At 38.3% G+C, this 16,402-nt stretch overlaps 1 protein-coding gene across 1 annotated transcript in view; it reads right to left on the bottom strand.

Annotated features, from left to right (window-relative positions):
- PTBP3 (polypyrimidine tract binding protein 3) overlaps positions 1-10,888 on the bottom strand; it is a 112,783-nt gene extending 101,895 nt beyond the window's left edge. Inside the window, exons 1-2 of the mRNA XM_019554727.1 lie at positions 10,838-10,888; positions 7,688-7,888 (exon numbers count right to left, since the gene is read on the bottom strand). Of these exons, the coding sequence (XP_019410272.1) occupies positions 7,688-7,888; positions 10,838-10,888 (252 nt within the window). The remainder of the gene's footprint in view (positions 1-7,687; positions 7,889-10,837) is intronic.
- Between the last annotated feature and the right edge of the window lie 5,514 nt (positions 10,889-16,402).

Genomic DNA, 16,402 nt, shown 5'->3' with positions numbered 1-16,402 from the left:
GGGGGGGGTTGTTTGTTTTTCTTCCTTTATGCCTTATGCAAGCACCTACTGGCAAAAAACAAAGTCAACACCTGTGCTAAAAACTACATGCTTTGAACTATAACCTTAAGTAATCCGATCCAAAACCTGCCTTCCAGCCTCATATTAAACATATTTTATAATTCCTGCAAACAAATTCTTGTGGTACTACTTCACTGTGATCACTGTGGAGCATATGGAAGTAGTTCACGTTGTTGGTAACAACTGCAAACATTTCAATGGCTTCAGACTTCCAAAAGCAACATATTCTTGATTATCTGTGTATTAATGTTATGGTCATACACTTAGCTATTTCACTTAAAACACTAAACACATGCATCTCTTTTCCCTTTTGTTTGCATGTTAGATACCACTGATATATTTTTCCTCAAACATTATTTTCAAACTTTAACCCTTATGAACAGCTCAGCACCTTCAGTCTCCAAATAAAAGGCGTTCCAATAAGTGTTCTTCTCCTGTACTGCTACAAATAGTGCCTCACTTTGTAATGTGAAACAGCAAGTTACCAAACAGTGAGATAAGGACAAGCCACATGCCCTGTTCCATGTCCCAGCCGATGATAACCCCCCTTGATGATGGCATGCTAAGAGTCACTCCTGGAACTTCTAATCATCAGGACTGGCTAGTACAGAAGAGTGCCACCCACAGAAAAACACCGTCAGGCAGAGAAGCAAATATGTTTTGTTTCACATGGCATCACAGTAGTTATACTTTCTGGAAAGCATCTTTGTCCTTCAAACCATGCAGATGTCATACTAACAGTAACATCTTCTTTTCTAAACAAGAAGCTGAGTTTGTAAGGACACCTGAGTTTTAAATAAGGAAGCTCAGTAGTTTCCTCACTCAGTAGCCTGTTTGAGTCTACATGCCTTCCTTTGCATTAGGAGACCATTCAGTATGTATACTGAAGATCTCTAAAGCTCTGAAGTATTAAGTACAATTCCTTCTACAAACTTTCTTACTCATAAAAAAGAGCATCTAGAAATCCTTCCTAGGAGACTAAAATAGCTTTTCATAATAATATTTTGAACTGTGCACATAAGGTTTGATATTCAATGTCTTATTATTCACCAAACAAATAAAAAGGACACCAAGAAGGTTGTTCTGAAAAGAGAAACTGTTAAATAACAGAGTTGCTATGTTTTGAGATATGAAAGCTAGATTTTACAAATGTTCTGAAGTTAAGTTTTAAACTTGAATTAGTCCACAGGAATAGGCCTCAACATGATTTCCAAGCCAGTTGATTCAAGTGTCCTCTCAGAAGGCAGCAAACACTAATCCTTTCCCTATAAGATGCAAACATTCTTGAATGTAAGCAAATCGTCCTTACACAAAGCAGTTCAAGGACTCTGCTGCAACCATCATTTTAATGTTATTTGAATGTATTTGCAGTGCTGACACTAATATATACATTTCCTTTCATGTCTACAAAAGAAATGAAGTGTAGGAGTTGGAGATATTATGTCAGTTGGTTAAAATAATTGATTCATATAAATTTCTTCCGTAAAGGCAGTAAGAAATTATCTGCCTTTTCCACACCAGTATTTAGTTTTACAGGTTTCTTTCTATACATGCTTATAATTACCAATACTATTTTCTTAGTATTGCACTTGATTTTTTACCTTTCTAACTTTACATTTATTTCATCCCTCACTCAACAGTCTATTGGGACATATAGGAGTGATTCATCTGAAACAAACTGATGACTATTCTTATTAACTTCAAGCTCATCACAAGATCCAATACAAACAGTGAAGTTTGTTTACTCCTTTGCTGCATAGCCATGTAAAGGAAGGCACTAGTAGGCCAGGATTCTTGAAATTTTAGTAGCAAGGGTATCTTAATACATAGAATAACAACCCCCCAAAAAACCTGTGTTCATGCTGACTCCTCCCCTTCCCAGTCTTAACACCCTTGTGGCAACCTGTATGGAGCATTAACATTCACTAATACAATTTGGCAGCTGCAAAGTACAAAAGCTATCCCTGGCAACTTTCCAGAAAACATGCATGCTCTGTAGACCTCAGTTTGGGGAACTAGAGACATCTGCCCCAAGCTCCAGTTTCGTTCCTTTTTCTGTTCCCTATTTTAGACTCTTTCATTTTCCATCTTCTCTCTCTCCATCCACATTCTTTTAGTGCTGTGGAATACAGTGCTGATCTTGTGGGAATAAAATTAAACTTGGTTTAATTAGCTTAATTTATACCAACATCATTGCTCCCACTGGAAAAGAACTATGTTAGAAGGTAAGAAACTGCCAACCCTCCACTACCAATGCTAATTTGAAAGAGGAGAAAAAGAAGAGCAAAGCACTAACTTTTTAATCTAATGCTTTCTGAAGTCTCCATAGAAGACCACCTCACAGACACCACAGAAACTAGTTCCATAGTTCAGTACCATTAAGGCCCATTAATAACCCAATAGTCAACACAGAGTACACTGGGTAATCAGAGCGATCATCAGTGGTGCAAGGCAAGTTGCCAACCTAACAGCTATTTAAAAAAATATAAAGTGGGCTTTAGCCTAGCGGTATTAAACAGAGCGTCAAAACAATATGCAGTTCAGTTCTAAATTTTGGCTTCTCCATTCTTCCTTCATAAACTCTACCATTATGTTATGTTGCCATACTGAAAGAAATCTGTTACATGCATCTGAGATCTTTAATTTTAAGCGTACCTTGTGTGTCCCATGTCTTAACTCTCTCACAATTTGACAGGCAGGATCACATGTCAGAATACAGACAAATTAAATTACTAAGAGGCTATTTCTATAATTCTCACTGAAGATTTAAACAACACTGTGCCCACTAATTTAGCTTGCACAAAAATTAAGCCAATACTTTGAAATCATGTCTTGAAGCCGAATTGTTTTCTAAAGTTTACACCTCTGACTGCCCTTTTTAAACTCAGTGTATTACAACACTAACTCCAGTACCTGTGCTGTATGATTTTTCATAAACTGCCCTATTCCTCTTAGAGAGGCAGTTAAAAGTGTTAAAAGCACTTGTTTAACAAACAATCCTTGAACATATTCAGTCATTTCTGTTTACTTCAGACCCAAAAGCAGCTTTTTCATATTTCCAGGGTAGAGACATCATAGCCAAACAAATGTTGTGTACCAAAAAGAACTTTTAGCCAAGATGCTGTCAACAGCAAGCTACCTTACACCAACATAACTGCACTAACTAAAAACTGTGGAGACCAACTATAGCCTTATTCAAATTGTATATATGTAAGCAGGTAGAAAACTGAAGATGCAATTACAGAGTGTACCATTTTTATAGTAATGTAATACACACCTGAAAAGAGTGCTACACTAGTGCATTACAATATGGTATTCTGATTATATTTCCGGAGTCAGCAGTGCCACCCCAGTGCCTTCCTTAGATATTTGTACGTTTACTTAATTGATATAGGTATAGAAGCAATTTGATAATTTTACAGACTTTCAGACTAAAGCCATACTGTATCTTAAAAGAATTATCATGAACAGCAAGCCTGGAAGCTGGATGGGTAGATGGCATCTTTATACAGCATGTATTTTTGTTCATAAGGAAAGAAAGTTCTGATCTTTCAAAAAGAAAACGCCAACATTATCTTCTGCATCAAGTCTGTAATCCATGTTAAACATATGTGCTTAGTACATAAGGTTTAGATTCCACAGGTTAAAATGCCATTAAGGTTTGTAATTTATATTAAAATTAAGTGTTAATATATCCTTTAGTTACAAAACCAGTTGTAGATTAATTATACATAGGGCAACCATCTCAAGAAACAGCATCTTCATGTCAGTCTTGCTACATGTCCAATTAAACAGATCTAAAGGTCTGTGGAAGTGAAGCATTTATCTAAAAAAATTATGACCTTTCTATATCAGCTTTATATTACTAACTATTCAGCCGTACTTAAAAGGGTGGGTGTTGGGGTTTTTTGCACATCCCCCATGCAATATTTAGATTAATAAAATATTTTTTTTCAATGACCTGACATTTCAATAGAAGATAAATCAGACAAACTATGGAAGTCGTTTCAAGTAAATCTAGCCTTTTAGCAGCACTTTGCATTTAATTTGCTAGAGGAAGGTCTTAATAAAGAACCAAGAGAGTGTTTTCCTTTTGAGGTAGCGAGTCAATGGAATAATTCTATAACACACATTACTGCTAATTTTTAAATCAGCTCCTGCAGTCTACTAAGTTGAGTAATGATAAGTACATTTAGAACATATTTTTATGGCATAAGTGAAACATCTTTTAAAAGTAAGAATATTTTAAAAATTGGCCCTATGGGAACTATACCTGACACAGAATCTTCCTTTAGGTGGCTTTTTATAAAATATTTTTACAAATATTGGTATATCTAAAGAAAATGTGAGTATAATCAAGCACAGTATACACTAGTAAAGATGTTCCTTGAAAGCTTTATTTTCCTGTTACATTTCTTTTTAAGTTTATGTTATTCCTGCTACTGGACAGATGCGTCACACACAGAACACAGAAATGACTGAAAGGGGGAAAAAGTATAATTATATAGGTACTTGCTCCTACAGTACCTTTCCTCTGTGTATCTTAAGGAGTCTTACTAATATTAAACAGCTTAATTTATTCCAGATATTGGAAATTATTATCCCCATTTCACAGACCAGGAAATGGAGGAAAAAATTTCATTATCCCAAGTCACTAAGTCAGTCAGTTGTAGAGCCAAGAGCAGAAAACACATTTCCCAGTTCATCATTCAAACTTCAATAAAAGTTGCCATTAAGTATTTTCATATCCTCTGAATCATTTAAACTGCAAAATCTCACCCAGGACAAGTTATTTTGTTGCTTTTTTTTCCTTTAAAAAATGAAAGCAAAAGCTATCCTAACAATTATGTTTAGTTTAGAACAAGGGTTATCAACCTGTTCAGGACAGGGCATCCCTCCACCATTTGTTTTGATTGTGGCAGTACCCCAACTGATAACCATCGTTGGCGTTGCCCCAACTTACCTCAAAGTTTTGTCAACCAGGTTCTGCTGCCTCCAGGTGAAAGTGCCCCAGGTCTACTACTGCACAGCACGCCTGGGAAGAGCTGTGGCACATGAGTATGTCCCTCCTATGTTAAGAGTCTCTGAACGCAGATAGGGGTTGCATTATGCTGCATAGCCCTTCCCTGTCCACCCAATCCCCAAAACAGGCACAGGGGTAGAACTGTCCTGGACACCTCTGTTTCTGGAAGGAACATGTGGGGGGTGGAGGGGTGGCACCAGACAGGAAGGGCTAAGCTACAGCATCAGTCAGCTTTTGCCTGCTTCAGGCTAATCAGACAGTCCTAACGCAGGAGGAGCATGTGGGGCAGTTTTAAATGGCCAGTGCTATCCCAGCAACAGCACCTGCATTGCAGCAACCCCTAACAATGTCTTGTAGTACCCTGGTTCAGAGCCACTGGTTTATAAGGCTGGCACTTAACTATATTGATTCCCCCTACTTTGTCTGAAACTAAAAAGATGTCATGACAGAAGCAGGGCCTCCTCTTCAAGCTACATCTCAAAAAATAAAAATGAAAGTGACAGTTTCTCTTTGTAGTATAATCTCTAAATTGATCCTGTATTCAATAAACCTGTTACCCGAGAGGTTTTAGAAACTTTAACATGTATTATTATGCCTCCAGTGTAACACCTCAAGCCTGCTTACTAGAACTAAAACTAGCTTTTTACTCATGCTTAGCTAGTAGCTTTGTTATGATTTTAATTTGAGAAGGAAGAAAGCAAGCTAGAATACATTTTTGAGGAAAATAATCCCACTTTTTGTCTACTGTGGCTAAATCTCAAGGCAAGTGAATGTTCCCTTCCAAATACCTAAAAAGGTTTATCTAAATGCTTATTTGTGTGCTCATATCCTGCCCTACCCAGAAAGGTTCATACAATCTACACATTCAATATTACATCATGAAGCAGTATTAATTTTGTCATATGTCTATATGCAGATGCATAACTTAGTCACACACAACTGTATAAGATGAGTAATGTTGAGCACAATAGTTAAGTACAGACAGTCAAGAAGCCCAAGGCTGAATTAATTCAATTTTTGTAGGTTAGTCTAAACTGTGCAGATCCAACCACTAAGCAAGTGAACAGACAGTCACTTTTGATTCTGGAAATGCAGCCACATGCCTGCAGTGGCCCAGGCCAGAAGCGCTAGAGCAGACAGCTTGGGCGAAGGCTAGCCTCCCCACCCTGTGAGGGGGAATTTTGTACGGGAGGTGTGGGATGTTGAGCGACTGTGAGCTCATTTGAATTTCGAAGGGATGTCAGACAGAAGTTTAATAAACCAATTTAACCTAAAATCAGTTAAGTCTGATATTATACCCATCCAGGTTCATCTTAAACCTGCTTTGGCCATTTTGAAGACACTATGTGCACTGAGCTTCTGTTGTGTTACAAATGTGAAGTGATCCCTTATGCGATTTATGTGGAATTTCTGTACCTAGCCAATGAGGCGCAGGCCTATAGCTAATACCGCAAAACAAAAGTAATGCTGATTGTAGCAGGCAAACTTAGTTATGCTAAGAGCCTTAGCATAAGTCTAGGCCTTCCTAGAATTAAGCAATAAAATAGCACAGAGTGCCTTATAAGGCAGTGGGAAAAAGTGAGTGCTGTGACTGGTACCATGGGTGAACCAGGTACATCAGTTTCCCTAAAAAGGCATGGCACTAACAGCTGAATAGGATTGGAGTTCCTTGTCTAAAAAGATGAGGTAAGGAACTTGAGGACTGGCCAATTTGGGATAAGAAAGTTATAAAAGTAACAGACAAACAAAGGGACAGCTGTATTCATGCTGTTACTCTAGGGAGATGAGGGACAGTCGTGGAATTTCTGCTTGAACTGCAGAAAAACCAGAAACAAGTATCTCACACACCCAGCAGAAGACCTGAAGCCAGTACCAAAAGTTGCTGCTGTAACATCTAAAAGGAGCCACTTGTCAGGTTGTATTACAGGGAGGAAACTTGTAATAGTGATTAGGGATTACTATTAAAGTTCACTTGCAGCCTCTCATCCAATTTGCTATCGTAAATCCTTGGGGGTCTCTGGCAAAAAGAATCCTACTCGTAACACTGATAATAAACTAGACTTTTTAAAATATTTGACTCCAGTTTCTTACTAAAACCTGCACAAGACTTAAATGTTAAGTGGGCCTGAGAACCAAATTCGCAGGAAAAAATATTATATACACACACACACACACAATATATTTTACACACACACATAATACGTCTCAACTAGAAACAATATACATCAAGCATCCCCATTACATTTTGGTAGATTAAATATGAAAACCAGCAATACCTTGTTTCTATACTAAGACCAGGGAAACAGAAATACTAATATGCATCATAACCCTAAAGTTAGTCTCCAACAAATAGAACTGCATGACATTTAGTCGGAAAAAAATTCACACCGGCTTGTAAAGAACAAAAGATTAATCGATGGGCACTGTTCACTATAAAATTATCGAAGGCTGAAATAAAGGTAGAGGACCATTGATTGCATAGACATAAGTAGCACAATAAAACATGATGTATATGAACATCAATATGACATCAGCAAGAAATAAAATGTGTTCTAAATAAGGAGGGTAACAAGCGCATATGAAAGGATAGAAAAAGATTCCTACCTTTAAACCGACTGCTATAAGATCTGTAACAACACTGTATGAAAAAAAATGAAGAGAGAAAATGGAAAAAGTTAGAGAGCTAGTTATTGTAAAGACAGTGGTAAATAAGGTTAAGGAAGAAAGAAAAACATTGTTATAAATTATAAAAGAATGTGATGAATTGTGGAATGTTCTTTTTTTTGATAAAGGAAACTGGATAGTCTAATAATGCACAGTATGAAAAAAGCAGTTTCAGCTGATGGTATCAACAGCAAGTGAAAGCAAATTATCGTCAAATGCTGCATTAGAGTACATGCACAATTAGACATTTTTGCATTTCATTCCATTACAAAAAAGAAATAAGACAAAGACAGGACAGTAAAGTTTGCCTCTCCCCTTCCCCTCAAAATACAGGTGTGGATTGAATAATTTTGAAATTCAAGTTTCTGCTGTTCTTAAAAACCAAACCAATGTGTTAATGGGTTTACAGAAGCAACAATGTTATATCCTATAAACTTTACTGGCTTACATCTGGAAAGTATCAGAAAATACAAACTTTGGAAGAATCCTCAATTAAATTTACCCCTCCCTACCCATTGGGTAGAAAAAGGAGGGAGAGAGAAGGACTTCAAGGCATTTGAAAGCTTATCTAAGTATCCCAACCATGCATGCAGCTGGTCGCATAAACAATAAATCACTCAATTTTTTTATGAATTATGATTTAACTGAGATTTAATGGTAAAAATCATATTTCACATGCAAACTAGACAACGTCATCATATTTTTAATACACCTACTACAGTTTAACAGCCCGAAGTCTGAGCCTTCTTTTCTTCTTGGCCATGGGCCTTCTACCCATGGCCAAAATTGATGGGTATTTATGCTGGAAAAGCAGGGCTTTGGCAAGCCATGCACTAAATACCACTCAAAAATTTTAAGCAACTCCGTTCATTCCATTTTGTATTCTTTACATACACACAATTTTATAAGCAACTGTATAATATTACCTTTGAAGCTGTCTAGGATTACTTATTTTTTAACACGCTGTTCATATTGAAAACTGAATTATTAAAATTGGGCAACATTATGTTGCTATTAAATCCATTAGCAACTCGAATGATCTATAAAGGATACAGTGTAAATGGATACATATGAAACTGAATCATACTAGGATGTGCCTCTTCCCTCACATGAACAGCAAATGAATTTTGCTTATTTCAATACCTCTTATGATATTTATTTAAAGAAATAAGTTTTTGCATGAACTCTTACCATAATGAACATACTTCTCTTGGCTATGATATTGAGAAGTGATCTTGCTTAAACTAAGTCTGTTTTTTAAACCATTTTTACAGAAAAGGTTACCAAAAAAAAAAAAAAAAAATCACACAACATAAGAACATTAAGATTGTAAAATAATGCTTTCTATAGTCAGGAAATACAAGGGGCAAGTGAAATTTGTCTGGGTAAGCCTCCATTGCATTACAGGAAATAACTGCATTATTACTGTCCAGTCCTTCAACAGCAAAGATTAGATGCTGTGTAGTGGATGAGATTGGAAACAAGCCAACAGTGACAAGAGGCAAGGTTTCTACAGATCCACAGCAGATCCTGGTCTAAATGTTGGGGGAGGTTGGGGCAGGAGGAAGGAAGGGGGTATGCTGTGGTATGTATGCATGCATGCATGCATGCATATGTGCACACACAGAAGCTATAAAATCAGGAAAAGACTTGCACTGACCTAGACTTAAGTCTTAAAAATTCACATTGCTGAGGGACAAGAATTGGACCCTTAACACACAGAAGGAAATTACACAAGGAACAGGGTCCATGTTGTGCCCAACCTGCATGTGGAAGATTATTAATATTTGTATAGAGGGGGTGCCTATAAACTAACCAGCTTGGGACCCCATTTTTCTAGGCTTTGTATGACCAAAAAGGCAAGTCTGGAAGATGCAAATGCTCTCACTGAACATTAGAAGTGGTGGGGGAGGGGGTGGAATATTTCAGGTTATTCAATTTAAGGTGTTTAAAATTTTTAATTACCATACACAAAATAGATTTCTATATTTTGAACTGAGGGAGCAGTTACACTATACATAAATTCTCGTCTTGACAATTAAAAAGAACACCTTACATGTTGCATATTATCAAGCAAAGAAAGGTTCAAATTCAAAAGCAACCTACAATTATAGAAAAGGTGCACCGATATATAAGTGCCATATCAAGTCAAGGCTGATATCGGTTCTTTTTGGCAAGGGCAGCCATAATGTACCATTAACTATAATACACTCTCTGGCCAGGGCCCCTAGACACCATATGCATGCACCCAGATGTACACATGCATCAAATGCAGCCAGGCAGCATGGAGAGCAGCTCCCTGCAGGTAAGTCTGTGGAGGGGAATGAGAATGGCAGGGCACAGATTGAGGCCCCCACAGTAAGGAAGGGAGTGGGGCAGGGCAGCAAATGGGACCTGGGGGGCCAAAGTGGGAAGCAGGACAGAGTCATGGGCAGCTCATCTGGGGGATCTGCATCCAGGTGCTTAAAAATGGCCGGGGGGCAGGGCACTTAACTAAAGCTCACTGAATGAGCTTTAGTTCAAGTGCCACCACCACTATTTTTAAGCACTGGGTCACTTTTACCTGGAGCAAAGTTGAGCATAGCGAAGGGCAGAGGCCAGCAGAGCTGAATGGGACCAAGGGCAGAGGCAGGCTGCTCTCTGTGAGCTTTTCACCCTGCTGCCTTTGCCCTGGGGGTTGCACATAGGCCACGCCACATCTTCTGCTTGTCCAGCAATAGGAGGCACAGCTCTCCACCGCCACTGCTGCCAAACAGGCAGGAGATGTGGCACAGCCAGGACGCGGCTCCCAGTGCAAAGGCAGCAGGGCAAAGAGCCCCGAGTCCACAGCAGAAAACACACCTTTGCTCCTGCCCTTGCCCCTGCCCTGCTTGGCTCCACTCCAATGAGACTGAGTTTAAGCACCCCGCCACCATTTTCAAACACTAAGATGCTGATCCCCTGGACGAGCTTCCCACAGCTCAATCCTACTTCCTGCCCTAGTCCTGGGGTCCCAGGCCAGGGTTCACTGTCCTGTCCCAGCCCCACTCCATCTCTCATCTCGGAAGCCTCAATCTGTCCCCCTAAACCTCTTCCTCTCCACAGACTTACCTGCAGGATGCTGCCCTCCAGAACAGGGCCCCAAGCTGGGCTCAGCTGCATTCCTGTAAACTGGTTATCAGATAAATATCAACCGACACGCCTGGTGAATAATTGGCTATCAGTACCAGCCAACAAAACCTTTATTGGCACACCCCTAAATTACAGAATTGATGTATACAATCCATAAACATCAGAACAGTGTTAAAACTGCTCTGTCAAACTTCAGTTTCAAAATTCTTAATACTACATCACTTCATATGTTTTCTGAATAACTGCTTGATATTTTTTTGAATAACTGATGTATAAAAGAAGTATTTTCAAAGTTTCAGAAATTACAAATTTGACTCCCATCCACTATTATGAAATAATTCCTACAGTTACAGGTTGTTCTTTTAAACCACAATCCTGCATTAAACTATATTTGAATAGAACCATATGCTTGTACAGAGCCCAAGTGACTTATCTTAGGGTCCCTGCACTTTCCTCATGTAGGATCTTACTTTAGACAGTTGAAATTGCAAATTCTCTTTTCCCACAAATCCCCATATTGTTCTTACCATCATGAAGCACCAGAAGAGAAGCATTAAAACTGAAGAGATTACAAAACTCCATATGCTGGAGGAGGATTTAGAACTGGGGTAGCCAACCTGTGGCACAAGTGTTGCAAACAGCCTGGGCAGCCTATGGATGTAGCACACTGGGGAGGGGAAGTGCAGTGCATCAGCAGATATGCAGGAAGGAACAAACCAGGCAGAGAAAGGGGGTCAGCAAGAACATGGAAAAAGAGCACACAATGGGGGAAACCAACAGGACAGTGGAAGATCCAAAGAAAAGAATGATAGTGAAAAGCACACAAGTTATAGTTCAAAAGCAAAATCTGTACAAGTGGAGTGAAGTCAGGAAGGGAAAGAAAGCATAACAAAAAAAGGACTTTGTGATATGCATTACACACACATAAACAGTCAAGTGGGAGTGTTACAATTAAATGCAATACACAACTGCTATATTTCTTTATTTTGCAAGAATGGAGAGTTGGGTGACTATGACAAGTATTACACAATGACTAGAAGTCATTTGAGTTAATGTTTCCAGCCCTGGTTACACAGTTGAACTTACACAGCATTATATTCTGGGTCTACAATATGACTGGAGCCTATCCCACGTGGAGCACAACATTGTGCCCCACATCCCTGCAAAAAAGCAGAATAGCTTTGCAACATCATGCTCTTCAGCATATGGAGGAAGGATGGTACACTTCAAGTCATTCACAGGTTTTGTTCTGTAAATAGCCTCCTAGAAGGAGGTTTGCCACCTAAAGACAAAGAACAATTTAAAACTAGTCACAAATTTGTGAAAAGGGATCTTGGTTTAAGAGCAGGGCAAGTCTGACAACTGTTACTCCTACTTCAGTGTTATATTAGTTTTGAGTCCTTGTATTTAAAAAAGGCAGTCGTGCTTTAGTTAAATGGAGAGATCTTGTAGGGATTACTGAATATACTGTCTGCCCGTGCAACTGTGTAATACTTCCCTCCTTAAACAGTCAGTTATTTTGATCCTACCACTCTTAAAATTTGTTGCTGAGTGATACTTATTGCCCCCCCCAACTTGTCTAAATTCCATTGTGCATGCATCACATGTGAATGAAAGTGGCAGCAAGCTGAAGTGACTTGGAGTTCTGTGATTAAGAAAATTTATCTCACAAAAGGCCTACAGACTAATAACTAGCATACAGACTAATGTGTGAGCACTCATTCTATCAGCTTTCAAAACAAAACTTAAGACAAGTGAAGTCAAATCTAGCAACCAAGGAAACTGTTACCCCGATTTCTCAACTCCACAGAACAATATCAAAGATTGTTTTACACTTCAGTGTAAAACTTGATTTTCATGATTCTGAAACTGGGGGTTTTTATCTTCATATTTTATAGAAATAATACAGCTTTGATTAAGCAAATGTGGAAAACTAAGCTTGTGAGGATACAAAATCAAAATGAAAAATTAAAATTGTTCATATGGTAAATACTTTACTAATGTCGCATATAAAAATATCTCTGATACTTCAGAGGGGGATATATTTTCAGACTGTGGGAAAACAGTCATTCTTCCTTAAAGAAAAAATAATGAGAATCTGATGCAGAAGTCAAGATTGAGAGAAATTATAAATATGATATTGTATGGAAACCATTTCTTGAGCTACACTTTACAAGTACGTTACGAGATCACGTTCTGTTTCTTTCAGGAGGACAAGCTAAAATGCCCTACCGGACTCTACATCAGTACCTAGGGAGCTATCCTTTCAAAATTTCAAATTCTAGCTGACTGGTGCCTGGTTTCTAAGCCTGAATTTCCAAGTGAAAAAATTAACTTTAATAGCAGACTACATGAAACTATGGGTACAGATTCTACGTAATAGTCAAATGCCTGGAATAAGCTCTAAAAGAATTAAACAGAGACTTACACTGCTCTAAGCATACTTAGATTATACAATTAATACTCCCTCTATCATATCCTGATGCAATTATGGCATAAATTTACTTTTAAAGGAAAATCTAGTTAAAAATAACTATTTGTCATAAAACCAGAAATGACTGCTACATATGAGCTCATGTGGTTGAGGTCAAGTGACATCAAAGGTGCACAACCTACAGCTCTATTTGTGTAAAAGGGAACTGTTGGCACATCGTGTTCTGTTTGATCACACACATTTGTACTTCCATGTCCTCCGCAAGTTTTTAACGACTGAAGTTTGGTAACTCTTAGGCCAAATTGCATGGTCAATCAAGAGTTAGAAAAAAGGCATAGTTGAAAAGAGGTTCCAGGAGATGGTCATCTTTTGTTAAAGATGTTACTATTTGGTACCTGTTGGTAGGTGCCAAAATTGTTATTTAAATCTGCTAATAGTACCCAGAACTTGAGATAGATATTTTTATGCTTTTTTACAATGACAACCCTACAATGATTGAGAAATAGTTTAAATGATGAGTCCTCTACAAATCTAAGCAAAAAGTGTGGCCAACAGAGCTTTTGGAATTGTAGTTAATGAGTAATTATTGCACCTTTAAAGACTTGAATATTTTGTGGAGCAGAATTCAAAAGGCTTCTCAGCTGAAGCAGCTGCAGCCGGAGATTGAACGCAGCAATGGATCCAGTCCAATCAGTTCATTTGTATTATTCCTGTGTTTTTCTTTCGAGTGAAATAAGAATATTTAATTGCCCTATTTATTGGTATACACAAGAAAAATAAAAATCACACCATTAATTATTGTTCCTTTAAAACAAGCCACTCAATCCAAAGCAAGTGAACTACAAATTTCCCCTTTCCTTCATTCATCTTGGACAATAAAAGCAGGAGTTTGTTATGATGTCTGCCAGAGAGATGCAATGCTGCAAAGTTTAAATTCCATATGTTGTAAAAAGAACATTTACATTTGAAGAAAAAAAAAAAAGTTCTCATTTGAATTGGAACCTCAGCTATTGATATGCAGTTTAATATAATTCTGTCTTTAATAAACCTCAAGTTTGGGTATGGCTTAGCCTTAGTATCCATAGAAATGAATCATGTGATCTTGTACCTAAACATTCATATTAGTTGCTATGAACATATTTAAGTTTCATTTCCCTCACAATGGAAAATGCAATAAGGATATTGTTCAGAATATTTTCACAATTCAAATGTGCTATTATAAAGTTCTTACCAGCTCAGAAGTCAAATTATGTTAACATTGGATTTAATTTCAATTTTAAAGTTGTTCATTATGCATTACTTAAAGCAAGAGTTACTTTATGATATTGCTTCACTGCCAACCAATTCTGAGGACACAACCTGAGTTACCTTAAAAGATTACATTTAGTATCTACTCTCTGAAAAGGGTAGGCCTAGTTAAAGTACCTAACAACAAGGCACAATCAGTTGCAATGTAAATGTAGTCCAAATCAGTATTAACAGACCTATTATGCTTTAGCGCATAAAAAAGCTACTCGACCTCATTTAAAAAATAAAAATTCACCTTTACCTTGCCAAGCTGTATTCTGTTACTGGAGACTATGGGGTGTCACCCTTTATTTTAGGGTACTAATAAACTACTATTATATGCAAAAAAAGAATGTCCCACTGGTACCAATGTAGAAGAGTTTAATATTTAACAAAAAATAAAATTTTAGTCAAATGCCTACAATGTGCACACGCCATTCACTCCTTATACTAACAAGGTCACTGTCCTATTTGTGTTCAAAAAAATTTAAAATAGCTTTTTGAGTTCTACATCCAACTCATACCTCTGCCATTTTCTCTCCCCACCTTCCTATTGAAACATTAAAATCTCCATGAACTAAAAAGACAAACTGATTACAAAGTCATAGGAAATATAGATGAAAACAAGCCAGGAGCCATTCAGGCCAAATCTCTACTCAAGGCAGAATGAAAGGAGAAGGCAACTGCCTCCAAAAGGATTTGACCAAACAGAACATGCAGCTGATCTGGACCTGTTCCCATAACACCACAATAGCTTTTTTTAAAAAGGACAGGCACAGTCCTCTCAGATGAACCCAGACCTTTAGGACTCAGAGATCTTACTACTTTCCTTGAAAGGCAAATGGAGTATATCAAGGCACATATGGCTCAACCAACTCAGGCACTGCTAAGAGCTGTACCCAGGACAGCATTTTCACTCAGCAGACACTTGAACCAGCTGAGCCACAGACCACACAAAGTGACACTTAAGAAAAAGCAAGTGTTAAGCAGAACTGGAGTTTCAATGTCTTAAGCAATTCCACAATTTCAAAAACTTTTCCCATCCTGAAATGGAACAAAACATGTCAAAGTTTTCCAGAGAATCAAAATTTGGAAAAACAAATGAACAAACAAAAAACCCTCTCTCTCTCATAAAATAAGAACATTTGTTACAAGCTCAGCTCTCTAAAATGTCGACACCTGAAGCAGCATTTTCAGTTCTGTGTCAAGTCAGAAAATCCCAAAACATCCTTATCAGAATGTTCCTTTCCACTGTCCAAAGTAATACAGTGCAAATGGACGTGTTCACAAAACGTTTAACATCTGATGAATCTGTATTTTCAACAACCAACAACCCTATTTCCAACCACTGCATCTCCCCCCTCACTGCTCTGCTACTACCGCTGACAGTGGCACAGCAGGAGGAGCAGGGGTACCCAGGGCAGTTCAACGCAGCATGTTTCCTAACCTCTCTCCCATCACCTAGCTGCACTTTTTAAATTTTTTTTTACTTGCAGTTCTACAAGTGCTTTGAGACAGACAGAGCAACGGGTTAGTGCGGTGACCTCCCAGCAGCCTTCTCCAACTATTCTCCTGCCAGCTGAGGAGCTGTCACAGTCTATTTGCCACCCCTTACCACCCAGCTAGCTGGCAATTGACATATCTCCCTCTCCTGTTTCACTTCAGGCAGACCTGGCGCTCCCCCGTGGCCGACTTCCTGTTTATAGACCAGCAGGCAGCAGCAAGAGCAACCAGCAAGGGAAAAGCATTTCCAATCACCTCTTCCTATCCCAATAAGCAAGCCCCACGGGGGCCGGGGGTGCGGCTGCCACTCTTTAACTCCG

This window comes from Crocodylus porosus, unplaced genomic scaffold (genome assembly GCF_001723895.1).
Source record: "Crocodylus porosus isolate Cpor-Errol unplaced genomic scaffold, CroPor_comp1, whole genome shotgun sequence".
In the NCBI taxonomy this organism is placed as follows: domain Eukaryota; kingdom Metazoa; phylum Chordata; order Crocodylia; family Crocodylidae; genus Crocodylus; species Crocodylus porosus.
The sequence above is the reverse complement of the archived record's forward strand: the minus strand, read 5'-3'. Positions and strand labels throughout refer to the sequence as shown.